General features: G+C 44.9%; 3 protein-coding genes across 6 annotated transcripts in view; 2 read left to right on the forward strand and 1 right to left on the reverse strand.

Moving 5' to 3' along the window:
- Positions 1-1680: 1680 nt before the first annotated feature.
- Positions 1681-4328, forward strand: LOC108131349 (protein-glucosylgalactosylhydroxylysine glucosidase). The gene is made up of 6 exons (XM_043212758.2): positions 1681-1795; positions 1987-2363; positions 2421-3111; positions 3165-3683; positions 3740-4227; positions 4285-4328. The coding sequence occupies exons 1-6, from the start codon at positions 1704-1706 to the stop codon at positions 4326-4328; spliced, it is 2211 nt and encodes a 736-aa protein (XP_043068693.1). The 5' UTR covers positions 1681-1703.
- Positions 4312-8103, reverse strand: LOC108131348 (U4/U6.U5 tri-snRNP-associated protein 1). Its single transcript, XM_070277191.1, has 6 exons — positions 7755-8103; positions 6447-7417; positions 5842-6389; positions 5028-5783; positions 4713-4938; positions 4312-4655 (listed from the first exon to the last, which is right to left on the reverse strand). Exons 1-6 carry the CDS (start codon positions 8032-8034, stop codon positions 4500-4502), a joined length of 2937 nt encoding a protein of 978 aa, XP_070133292.1. The 5' UTR covers positions 8035-8103; the 3' UTR covers positions 4312-4499.
- Positions 8104-8769: 666 nt separating this feature from the next.
- The window catches only part of B4 (imaginal disc development protein B4), a 42393-nt gene continuing 38856 nt past the window's right edge, over positions 8770-12306 (forward strand). For 2 of the 4 annotated variants that reach the window (XM_017250073.3, XM_070276861.1), the window contains exons 1-2: positions 8770-8954; positions 10898-11221. Coding sequence is in view for 1 of the 4 variants with exons in the window: in XM_070276861.1 (XP_070132962.1) it covers positions 11200-11221 (22 nt within the window). In the remaining 3 variants the exon portion in view is untranslated. Of the gene's footprint in view, positions 8955-10446; positions 10462-10757; positions 11222-12306 lie in introns of those variants that run through there. The other 2 variants (XM_070276857.1, XM_070276858.1) reach the window with 2 other exon arrangements.

Here is a 12306-nt window from a genome sequence, read left to right on the forward strand (position 1 = left end):
GGAAATGGGGTTTTCCCCTACAGGGCCCACTGCGATGGCTATATCTTCCGCAATTCTTATCCGATTCTTAAGGGGAAAGTTTTAAACGATTTCTAGATCGATTCTCCACCATTCTGCATTAAAATCCTGAGACAAAATATTTTTTCAATTTTTTGTCCATTTTTCCTGATGGGATCCCTGGAAATGGGGTTTTCCCCTATAGGGCCCTCTGCGATGACTATATCTTCCCCAATTCTCATCCGATTCTCAAGCGGAGTGTTTTAAACGATTTCTGGATCGATTCTCCACCATTCTGCATTCAAATCCTGAGACAAAATATTTTTTTAATTTTTTGTCCATTTTTCCTGATGGGATCCCTGGAAATGGGGTTTTCCCCTATAGGGCCCACTGCGATGACTATATCTTTCCCAATTCTCATCCGATTCTCAAGCGGAGTGTTTTAAACGATTTCTGGATCGATTCTCCACCATTCTGCATCAAAATCCTGAGACAAAATATTTTTTCAATTTTTTGTCCATTTTTCCTGATGGGATCCCTGGAAATGGGGTTTTCCCCTATAGGGCCCACTGCGATGACTATATCTTTTCCAATTCTCATCCGATTCTCAAGCGGAGTGTTTTAAACGATTTCTGGATCGATTCTCCACCATTCTGCATCAAAATCCTGAGACAAAATATTTTTTCAATTTTTTGTCCATTTTTCCTGATGGGATCCCTGGAAATGGGGTTTTCCCCTATAGGGCCCTCTGCGATGACTATATCTTCCCCAATTCTCATCCGATTCTCAAGCGGAGTGTTTTAAACGATTTCTGGATCAATTCTCCACCATTCTGCATCAAAATCCTGAGACAAAATATTTTTTCATTTTTTTGTCCATTTTTCCTGATGGGATCCCTGGAAATGGGGTTTTCCCCTAAAGGGCCCACTGCGATGACTATATCTTCCCCAATTCTCATCCGATTCTCAAGCGGAGTGTTTTAAACGATTTCTGGATCGATTCTCCACCATTCTGCATCAAAATCCTGAGACAAAATATTTTTTTCAATTTTTTGTCCATTTTTCCTGATGGGATGCCTGGAAATGGGGTTTTCCCCTATAGGGCCCTCTGCGATGACTATATCTTTCCCCAATTCTCATCCGATTCTTAAGCGGAGTGTTTTAAACGATTTCTGGATCGATTCTCCATCATTCTGCATCAAAATCCTGAGACAAAATATTTTTTAGATTTTTTGTCCATTTTTCGTAAGGGGATCCCTTGAAAATGTTGTTTTACGATCGTAGTGAAAATTGGTGTGTCAAAATGTACCTGCAAGGTGTTGCCTCTGCAAGGGTGTAATTATCTTAATGTATTGCTCAATCGCTTGAAGAATTGCAATCAATCATATTATTTCTTATGCTGATATGCCAACTAATCATTCTAATCGATTAGATAATGAAATCCCACTTAATTAATATTTTTATAAGACTAATTTTCAAGTAAGTTAGAATGATAAGAAACACTTTAGAAGATTGAGTGAGGAAAGTTTGCTGCGAAAATTCAAATTCCACTGATTGCAATTCTCAGCTCAACCACCCGGAATCCCCTGCTGCGAGATTAAGTGCCATTATCAATGGTCTTATCATAGAAAAGTGGATTGCAACTTGCCAAAGAGAGATGTGGAATCAGTACCCCTTGGACTTTTGCATAGAGCGGATCGCGAAACTATGAGGAAAATACTTGTTTTTGTCGTTAATTTATTAATCTTAAGGGGTTATTTGGCTGAAGTACCGGCACCATATTTGCTTCAAACTTACAGGTGAGGGTTACAAATATTTTATTTTATTTATTTATTTTTATTTTATTTTACGAAGAAGGATAATACTATTAATAGAACACACTTCTGAACAATGTGGTTTTTAAAAAGAAAAACTATTTTTAAAAACAGATTCCTTGGGTTCTTTAGTATATATATGGTATATTTTAAACTCTTCCAATAATATATTACAGCCTTCCCTCAGACTTGAATTTTATGCCCACATTGGGCAATGGCCACTTGGGCTATACTGTCTATGGCGATGCCATCTTCATGAATGGGGTTTACAATGGAGCCGGAGGAAATAGCAAACGAGCCAGGATCCCCAACTGGCTGAATATCACTACCCAAGTCTGTGATAGATTTGGCTGCACCACGGATGAGGATGTGGCCATCAATGGAACCAGCTACGACATGAACCTCCGCGATGGTTACTTCCGATCCCTGACCACTTTCAGAAGCCTGGGAATCACATTGGAGCAGAGGACCTATCCGCACAAGTTTTACAATAGAGCTTTGGTCTACGAAGTGGTGGCTACCAGACTAACCAACAGAAAGGCGAGAGTAAATTGTAAGTATTTTCTCTTTAATTAATTTTTAAGAAAATTTAAATTATATTCCCTTACAGCCCCTCAATATTTAAAACTAACTCAATACCCCGGCAGCTCCAGTGATGCCTTCCAGTTTGTGGTGGTTAACGATGGCAGTGCTTCTAGCGAAGATTATCGAATCCTTCGTGGCCAAACAGAGATCCTGGAGTTTGAGAAATTCCAGCCGAAACCACATGAGATCTTTGTCTTCTTTAGTGAATCTTTGGAGCAGCCTCAGCAGCTGGAGTGGCCTACCTGGCAAGATCAGTTGTCTCACCGCATTATCATCACCATGGACCGACAGCAGAGTATGGCCCAAAAGGAGCTCCAGGATGTGCTGCAATTGAGCGCCAAGAGCCTTCTTCTGAAACACACCGAATCATGGAACAAGTTCTGGGACTCCGAATTCTCCATCCAACTGAGAGGCGATGATGTCCTGGAGCTGTCACAGATTGTGAATGCCGGAATTTTCTATTTGGCAAGTTCCCTGCCATCGCTGGAGACCAACCAGGAGAACGAGCCCTTCTTCGGCCTCAGTCCCACGGGCTTGGGGCGTGGCAATCTGGAGGCCGACTATCAGGGTCACAACTTCTGGGATACAGAGATCTGGATGCTGCCAGTGGTCATACAATTCGGATACGAGTATGGGAAACAGGTGCTGGACTACCGCACCCGGAAACTCGAAGCAGCCAAGTATCATGCCTATGCTTCAGGATACAAGGGAGCCAGGTGAGAACCACAATCCTACTTAAGTTTTAAAACCTACTAATCTAATCTTGAAGATTTCCCTGGGAGAGTGCCTACACTGGCACTGAAGTAACGAATCCCTGTTGTCCCGAGGTGGCTCGTCATGAGATCCACATCTCCCCGGACATATCCTTCGCCCTGCAAAAGTTCTTTGCCCAATCGGCGGATTTCGATTGGACCTGCGACAAGGCCTGGCCCATTGCCGCTGAGGTGGCCGAGTTCCTCGTGAGCCGAGCAGCCTGCGAGGAGCTCAAGGAGGTCTGCCACTTCCTGGGAGTGATGGGACCCGACGAGGACCATCCCGATGTTGATGACAATGTTTACACCAACGCTGTGGCCAAGATTGCCTTGGACTTTGCCGCATGGGCTGGTCAGATGTGTGGAAATACGAGCACGGAACTCTTCGAAAAGTGGACCCGGGTCAGCAACCGCCTGGTAATCCTGCGGGATGAGGAACTAAACTACCATCCCCAGCATCTGGGTTATGTTCCAAACACGACTGTAAAGCAAGCAGATACCATTCTTTTAGGATTTCCTCTGAAATTTGATACGAGGTGAGGGTACCTAACCCCAAAGCCCATCCCTTAATTCATTCACGTCTCCCCCTCAGCTCCACCCACCTCAATGACCTCAAAATGTATGCCAATGTGACCCGAGAATCCGGACCTGCCATGACCTGGTCCATGTTCGCCGCCAACTACCTGCGCACCGTTGAATATACGCGGGCCCATGAGTACTTTGAGCGGGGCTACAAGAGCTATGTGCGTCCGGAGTTCAAGGTGTGGAGTGAAACCCCCATCGGATACGAGGGATCGGCCAATTTCCTAACCGGAATCGGAGGTTTTCTGCAAGCCCTAATATTCGGGTACGGTGGCTTAGACTTTGTTCGAGATGGCAACAAGACTAACATGATTATGTATGGTTCCATGACCCCACCCAATGTGGACGAGGTGGAGGTCAACTTTATACGATATGGAGCAAGTAACTGTCAGTGGATATTCTCCAATACCCACAACACAATGAATTGTGGCAAGTCTTTGCAGAGGTTCGAGATGGTTCAGGGTGGAAAGAGGACATTAATGGGGTCCTCCTTCAATTGTAAGTTATGACATCCTCATATCTGAAATATCTCTAATCTTCTGTGTTTAGTTTCAGTTACCAAAGGAGATCCACCCATCCATGTTCATATTTTGAGATAAATCCATAAGTGTATTTGAATAAATATGAAGAGAATTACATATTTGGGCTGTATGCTTGGCTGGAGAGTTAAGACATAGTTAGGTATTTAATTAGTACGCGGATTTTGGAAGTATCTATTGCATTTGGTTATGGTTATCTGGGTAAATGAAGTCGCATTCCTTGGTGCCTTTCTACTTAAATTTCGCTATCGAAGAGCCACTGACTCCGACCCCATTTTTGTTGCTTCCACTGAGCACAACGTAGGCGGTTTTGGTCTCCTTTTGCTTCTGCTGCAACATAGTAAGAGTGCCCAGTGGGGTGTCGGTGGAGCTCATGGTTTTCATTAACTAAAAAAGGGAATAATATTAATTTAAAGTCTTAACTTTGTATGAAGGTTAACCTACCCCATCCTGTTCCATTTTCTTGAGACGCTTCTCAATCTTGTTTTTGCCCGGACCCTTGCCATGGAACTTGTGCGACAAGTAGCGGAACGCCTCCTTCAGATTTAAGATGCGACCATTGTCGTCGATGTAGTCCAGCTTGACGTTGGGCTTGAAGGCGTCCTTGTCCTTGAACTCCATAATGGGCCCGGAGTGGAAGCGATCGCGCCGGTTAACCTTGTCGTCCTCACTGGAATAGCAATGAATATAAAAACGAATCCCTTCAAGATCTCGAAAGGTCTACCACTAAGGTCTACAGGTCTAAAGGTCTACACTTACCCAGCTGCCTTGTCCTCGATGGAATAGTTCTTGGCCTGCAAATGGGCCATTTTGGTATTGCTTGGCCGGTTCTTCTCCTCCTTCTCCAGGTAGCCCTTGGACAGGGCCAGGCGCAAGGCATTTGCCACACCAGCGCCCACATCCGGCTCCTCGTCCAGAATGGCACGATCCTCTAGGTCCTCACCCAGATTATCCAAATCGGCGGGCTGCATGACTTCATCGGGATTTACGGAATTCCAAGTTCCATGACTATGAGTAGGCTCGTCATTCGTGTCCATGTGCTCCTCCGATTGCTCGGTCTTCTCAAAGTCCATCATATCGTTGGAGTCCTCGTTACGATTACCCGCCATGCCGTAGGTGGGAATGTCGCCCAGAGTGCGACAAAACTCGGCCGTGGCGTTCAGGACAATGTTGCCATCCACACCGGTGAGAATGACCCCGGAACTGGGCTCCTCCACAGGCTCGGGCTTTATTTCCCGTTGAATGGCCTCAATGTCAATGGGCAGCGGCTTCTTAATAATGTTCTCCTTCTGCTTAAGTTTGCGAGCCTTGGACAGAACCCGCTCCAAGTCGTCATCTTCCAGTTCTAGTTTGATCTCTGGCTTCACGTCCTCCATCTCAGCATCCTCTTGATCCCGATAGCGTCCATGGCGACTGCCAAAGTTGGATGAAGTTCCAGCCTCCGGCAAAGGCTCAAGGTCCTCAGCTTTAAGTTTCTGGCGCAGTTTCTTCACCTTCTTCTTGGGCTTCTTAAACCTTAAAGATTAAAGCAATTATTAGATATAAGATATAAAGGAATAGTATATCCCCTTACTTGGCCAATTCTTCTGTGCTGTAAGTATCCGATGCCAGTTGCAAGTTGGTGTCCTCCAAGGTTTCCAAACGTTTTCCAGCCAGCTTAGTTTTTATCTCCAACAGCTTCCGTCTGTGTTCCTTCTCCTCTTCTACGTTCTCGCCAATCACAAAGTTCTTGCGCTTCTTCGGCTGCCCCTCGATCTCGTCATCGTACTTTTCCAGAACCGAACGCTCGATAGGATTGCCCAGCTCGTCGTACTGCTCCTCGTACACATCGTAGCCGTAACTGAGAGGATTCAGCTTTTTGTTGGCCACGTTCTTCTTGTAGCGCTCTTCGTCGAGCATGTTGACATTGACCAGAGTGTCGCCCTCCTCCTCGTTGAGAACATCCTGATCTTTTAGAGTAAGGATGACTGTTCGTCCTTCGCCGAAGTCATCCATGTCGTGGTCCACCCGCAGACCCTTCAAATTCCTATCGCCATAAGCCTGTTGACGAGCCTTCCGTTTCTCCTGCTCCAGAAGCTCAGATACTCCAAAGGCTTCATCCAGTTCCTCCAATTCTTTGGCCTGTGGAAGGGTATACATTAAACCCCAAAATAAAGTAAACAAAGATTATATACCCACCTTACGCTTGGCTTCTTCACGAGCATCAACCACCCTCTTATTCCTGTCCACCCACTTGGACACATTGTCGGTTTCCTCGTCGGATTCCCCAAGTGTCTTTATGCGAGCCAAACGCTCCTCTAGGAATCGCTTCTCCTTGCGCTGGTTCAGCTTTTCGCGCAGCTTCTCTGCCTCCTTTTTCTCCTTCAGGTTGTCGGCCGGCTTGTGCAGGAACTCGCCCCACTCGTCTTTGTAGGAGGAGAGATCAGCCGTTTCGCCAGAAGCCTTCTTGGCCTCCTGCTGACTGTTGCTGCTTCCGGCGGAAGGCGTCACCTTGCTGGGCCCACTATCTACCTCCAGCGGCTTCAAACCCAGCTTGGCACGGAGTTTGTTGGTCTCCTCGATGGACAGGACATCGCCAGCACCATTTTCGGGTATGGGCGAGAAGGAACGAGAAGAGGTTGAGGGCTTGCGAGCCGCTGACGGCGGAGACTTTGAACGCGAACGTTCGCGGTTCCGCTCCCGCTCCCTTTCCCTTCCAGACCGCTTACGGGCCTCTCGGTCCCGCTCGATCTCTCGCTCTCGCCGGGACTCGTAGTCAGCATGCCTGGAGATTTGGGGCGGAGGTGGAGCAGTAGGTTCTCCTCGATCACGCTCTCGTTCACGTTCCTTTTCCCGCTCCTTGAGGCGCTCCTTCTCTCGGTCCCGGTCTCGTTCTCGTTCCCGTTCCCTCTCCCTATCGCGATCGCGATCCCGTTCACGTTCTCTTTCGCGATCTAGTTGCCTTTCGCGCTCCCTGAGGCGCTCCTTCTCGCGTTCACGGTCCTCACGCTCCCGCTCCCGCTCCCTGTCGCGCTCCTTCTCCCGCTCTCTGAGCTCCCGTTCCTTCAGTTGCTCCCGTTCTCGAGCAGATTCACGTTCCCTGTCGCGGTTGGACGACTCCTTCAGCCTGGTCTGTTCACCCTGCACCGGGACCTCCACACAATCCGAACCTGCAAAGAAGAATCACAGGTTAGAGCTGTCTATCGGAAAGTTGCTGCATCGCTTCTTATATATAACGCATGTGCCGCCTGGCCACTCCCACTCACAATCTGCTCCAGCAGTAGCTGCGCGACACCTGCAAGAAAAAGAGGGAGAAGGGGGCGGAGAACGCAACGATCGGTTTAGTACATCCAGAACTGGGAGAGTGCAGCGCCAAGGCGATTGCCGGGCCCAGGCGGTCCGAAATTGATCAGTTTAATCGCTTTTCCGCCGGATCCGCCGCCAAGAGGCAATCGCCCGTGGTCAAGGCCTGCACTAGTCGCGTAACCAAAAAGGTCAAACACTTACTGTCCGAGTCCGATTCCTCCAAAGAGATGACTTCGCTTGGACGCTCGCGCTCCTTGTGCTTGTGGTGCTTGTGGCGATGCTCGCGGTGCTCCCTGTGTTCGTAGGAGTCCCGGAGCTCCTTATCTTTGTCCTTGTGCTTCTTATGCTTGTGGTGTCTGTGACGCGTCGACCCCGAGTCGTCGGTGAGGTCGAGGGTTGCATCTTCCTCTTCCTGCGAGCGCGACCGGTGCCTGCTCTTCTTGTCCTTTTTGTGTTTTTTTCCAGTCGACGAGGATCCCATTTTTTTCACAAAATATTGATAATTTCACAAAATAAATCGAGGGGACGCCAGTGTGACCGTAAACGCAAGTGGGAAATACCAGAAGTGAAAATTCCATTAACCTTTATAAGGGACCAGCTTTCTATTTAGGTTTAGCTACAAAATATTATTAGAGCTTCTTTTAATATTTAAAATTATGTCGTAATTAAAAATAGATTCAAATTTGATAGGCAAGAAATCTAATTTGGCGCAATATATAGAAAAAAAGTAAATACCAAAAGAAAATTTGGTATTTTTCGGATTCCTCTAACGGTTGCCCATGAACCAATAGTTTTATTTTCCCATAAAAGGGAATTTTTTAGAAAAACTTGACTTGTATTGTATTGTCCGGCAATAATTGTTTGAAATGCTAATGTAAAATTTTTATAAAATCTAGTATTAAGTTTATGGTATAATCGATAAAAAGTAGAGACGGGCACCTTGAAAAGTGACCGGCAAAAGCTTGTGGATTTTTGAATAAAAATTAAATATAAAAAATTGTATTGCTGGAAAATGATTTAAAAAATGTATTTTTTTTTGTTGTCATTTTTAGCGTGTAGTCAATCTATTAATTTTAACTTTTAATATTTGTCCTTTTTTCGGGTAGATGGCAACACTGGCGAGGGACGAACCAAATCTGGTTGCAAGCCAACTCGGACAAGGTTGGATGGCTTCCAACAAAAACGAAGCTCGTATTTTTTTTAGTCGCCCAGTGACTTGCTTGCGACTGAATTCACTAAAATCGGCAAGAAATTTAACAATAACTAAAAAAAAACAAATATCCTTTCGGCGATATTTGCAATCAACAATTCTAGTTAGTTCCGTGTCGGTCCGAGTTCTCCGTCCTCCGAGTGCGTGCGTGTGTATGTGTGTGTAGGTGTTAGTCGCGTGACATGTAAAAGGTAAACGCGACAACAACAACAACAACACCAAAACCCAAACAATCCAAACGGTAGCAACATCCCTGTGCGATAAACAGAAAAAGAAACAAAAACAGCTTAAACAACAAAAACAACAACAACAGCGGTTAGCAAGCAAAAGTTTCGAAATAGTTTTGAACTGGTGGCAAGTGGCATCGGCGATAAAAAAAAAGAAAAAGAAACAACAACATAATTCTCAAGAAAAACAGGTTTTTGAGAAGTACATATGTAGATCGCGGGAGGGGGGGCGGTGGAGGTGTGCAAACATTTACTGCAAATGCGAATTTAGATTCTTAACTGCAGGAATCGTTTGTGCTGACGCACAGTGGTCACCGACTTGCCCCACTGTGCCGCCCCAGAACTTGTTTGCGCTTCACCTGCCTCTTCTTCTTGAGCTTCGGATACCCTTTCCACTTCCCAGAGTCTCCCCAGAATGCATAGATCTTGCATGCAGCGCCTAAAATCAATAGGGAAACTCAAACGGTTTGCTCTTGCCCGAATGAGCCGTTACTTTTCGGGAAATATTTACCCCCACCCCAGCCCCAACCCCAACCCCACTGAGAGCTTCCCACACGGGCCAACAATAATCAGCTGGCTCTGCAGTCGACGCCGGCAGAGGTGGCGACAGCGACGACAGCAGCGTCGAGCGCCTAGCAACAGCAGTTTACCTCTCGAGTCAGGTGCGGACTAAGGGTACACAAGGGCCCTAGACATGAAATTTATATATTATAGAGAAGGTCCTTAAATAAAAACTGTACAGAAAATAAATGTAAAAAAAATACGATTTATTTAATTACTATTTTCGTAATTACGTTATAATATATTCCTCAAAATTATAGATTTTGTTACCTTATTTAAGCTAAAATTGGCTAAAATCAATTAAATATTTTCCAATTCTTGAAAATTACTTTTTTCACTTCTCTCTAAAAACTCCGCTCCTGTGCTCTCCGCCGTCAGCTGTGCGGGCAGTGCGCAGGCGCCACACACGAACGTGGTACATCGGCCGCCGAACACCAGCACACGCACACTGCCTGGATCTGGGGGCTGGGAGCTGGGAGCTGGAAGCTAGGAGCTGGAGGAGCTACAGGCACCAGCAGCAGCAGGCTGGTTAACTGCCTGACTTTGGCCCGAAAAATTGCATTGCTGGCGTCCCGCTCGCACGCACTTACTTTGGCAGTAATGCCGGAAAATGGTCTGAGCTCTGCCTCTGCCACTGCTACAGCCGTTCGTGGCAGCTGGCAGTCGGCTTTACATAAGCTTACGTCCTGATTCAGTGCCCGGCTGCAGGTCCTTTGCTCAGGTTGTCCTTTTGAGGCGCGTTCTCCGTTCTCCTTGTTCCGGGTATCAGCTGCTGGCGCAACTTGTTCGGCATTGGCTTTTTGGTTTTTCCTGACTTTTCCATTGGTTTTTCCACCGGATTTTCAGTTAGTTTTTCGGTGGCTCTATTACGCTGGGTTCTCGCTGGCAGTGGAAACCGGCTCGCCAAAAGGTTCGTCGACAGTTTTTTTTTTTGTTTTTTCAGCTGTTTGCCGACCAAGAGTAGAAAAAAAGTGGTTAGACCTCTTTTTTTTTATTACACTTTAATTTGTCTTTTTTTTTTTTTTTTTTTTTTTCGCTATTATTCATCTCATTTCTCAACTATTGCTATTTGCCGCCTGCGTGGGCCACTTTCAAAAGCTTTTTTTTTTTTGCCCCCCGAGTATATGGGGGGCTTCCGTTGCTGTTTTTATTTTTATTATTTTTATTTATTTATTTATTGCGTTTTTCGTTGTCCAAATCATAAAGCCAAAAACCTGATTTTGTGCGCACGGCCAGCCGTAAATCAATTTAACAATATCAACTCGCTCGTAAAAACCGTTTGAAAAAAAAACACATAAATAAATGAATTTATCCATAAATATCCATATATCCATATATCCATGCAGCTGAAGTGTTAATCGAAAGAAAACAATAAAGTTGATGAACAAACAGCCGAAGCTACAACAACAACAACTAGAACGGGGAAAAAAGCTGGCAACTACAACATGTGAGGCAGCAGGCAAGTTGAAATGTTAGCTCTGCCCCTCGAAAAGATGGCCGCCAGGATGTGCAGCATCGCTTGTGCAGTCGCTTCCATCATCTAGCTGCCTTGCCTGCCTGCATTCGCCGAGCTCTCACACAGATACACACCAACCCATACACCCACCACACACACCGATGCAGCTGACAGCCAGACGCTCGCACACAAATGCAAGCAGCCACTCTTAAAGGTGAGTAGTGCTTCCCCGCCGCGTACTTTAAAGTTTTTTAAATTTTAAATACCCTGCAGTCGTAAAATTGGGTGAACCGAGGGTCGTTCGAATTTCCTGTGCAGCACCGTCTGCAGGTACCAGGTAGCAGGTAGCAGTGGCACGAAATGAGTGCGAAAAGTTTGCAAAATTAATGATCCCTCTCTCCTTTACGACGGTGAACTTTTTGCCTTTTTGTGTGGCGATTTTAAAACGAATTAAATAAGATTCAATTATTCATAAATTGAATAATTTAATACATTCCGACACCCAGTTCGTCCTGAAAAGGAATTCATTTCAAACGTATTTTTATTTTTGTAGAAAACCCATCAGTTCTCGGTGCTTGAAATGATTCAAGTGTCAATGTAATTATCGAAAGGCTTCAGATATGGAATCCGTACGTCATTCCATATAATAGCTTTCAAAACAGCGCCATTTTGCAAGGTCATTTAGTGCCTGGAACCAACACCAGATAATTTGTTTTCAGCGCTGGCGATTGCCAAGGGAAATTAATTGAATTTTCTTTTAATTAAATGGGAATTTGGTTACCGAGTGCATCTGATATCGTGTCCCATGTGTCCTGCGATAAAAAAGTGGTCACATAATCTACTTAAAGTGAACGTACTAACTAGTTTTAAGAGGTGGTTCTTAAGAGACTAGGTTGGAATTAGGAAAAAAGGTTGGAAACTTTGATAAATGCACTTTTTGAAAGGGAAACCCGAGCTTGTTTGAACATGTCTGTTTCGAAATGAATTAAACTTTAAAATTTTAATTCATAAACTTAATGTAAGAATTTTAAAAGGAAATTCTTAGAAGAATTATTTTTAATATGACTACTAAGAGCTATTTTAAAACTTAGGAGGCAACCCCTTTTCCGATAAGAAAAGGTTTGAAACACGAATAAATCTCAGGGAAATTAAAAATTCACTTTGGGAATTAAAAATTAGAGCGTGTTTGATCGTGATTGTTTTTAAATGAGTTGATCTTAAAGCTTTGTTTTTAAATATATGTATATCGTTGAGAAAATATAGTTCTCACATAAGGAACTCAATGTAAGAATTTCAAAG

Source organism: Drosophila bipectinata, chromosome 2L (assembly GCF_030179905.1).
Source record: "Drosophila bipectinata strain 14024-0381.07 chromosome 2L, DbipHiC1v2, whole genome shotgun sequence".
In the NCBI taxonomy this organism is placed as follows: Eukaryota; Metazoa; Arthropoda; class Insecta; order Diptera; family Drosophilidae; genus Drosophila; species Drosophila bipectinata.

Bases quoted from the DNA above. Each gene is read 5' to 3' on its own strand.
- LOC108131349 (XM_043212758.2), top strand. From the start codon at position 1,704: ATGAGGAAAATACTTGTTTTTGTCGTTAATTTATTAATCTTAAGGGGT. The intron at 3,684-3,739 runs GTGAGGGTACCT...TCTCCCCCTCAG, and splicing joins CCTCTGAAATTTGATACGAG to CTCCACCCACCTCAATGACC. The intron at 4,228-4,284 runs GTAAGTTATGAC...GTTTAGTTTCAG, and splicing joins AATGGGGTCCTCCTTCAATT to TTACCAAAGGAGATCCACCC.
- LOC108131348 (XM_070277191.1), bottom strand. From the start codon at position 8,034: ATGGGATCCTCGTCGACTGGAAAAAAACACAAAAAGGACAAGAAGAGC. The intron at 5,784-5,841 runs GTAAGGGGATAT...TTAATCTTTAAG, and splicing joins AGCACAGAAGAATTGGCCAA to GTTTAAGAAGCCCAAGAAGA. The intron at 4,939-5,027 runs GTAAGTGTAGAC...TTGCTATTCCAG, and splicing joins ATCGAGGACAAGGCAGCTGG to TGAGGACGACAAGGTTAACC.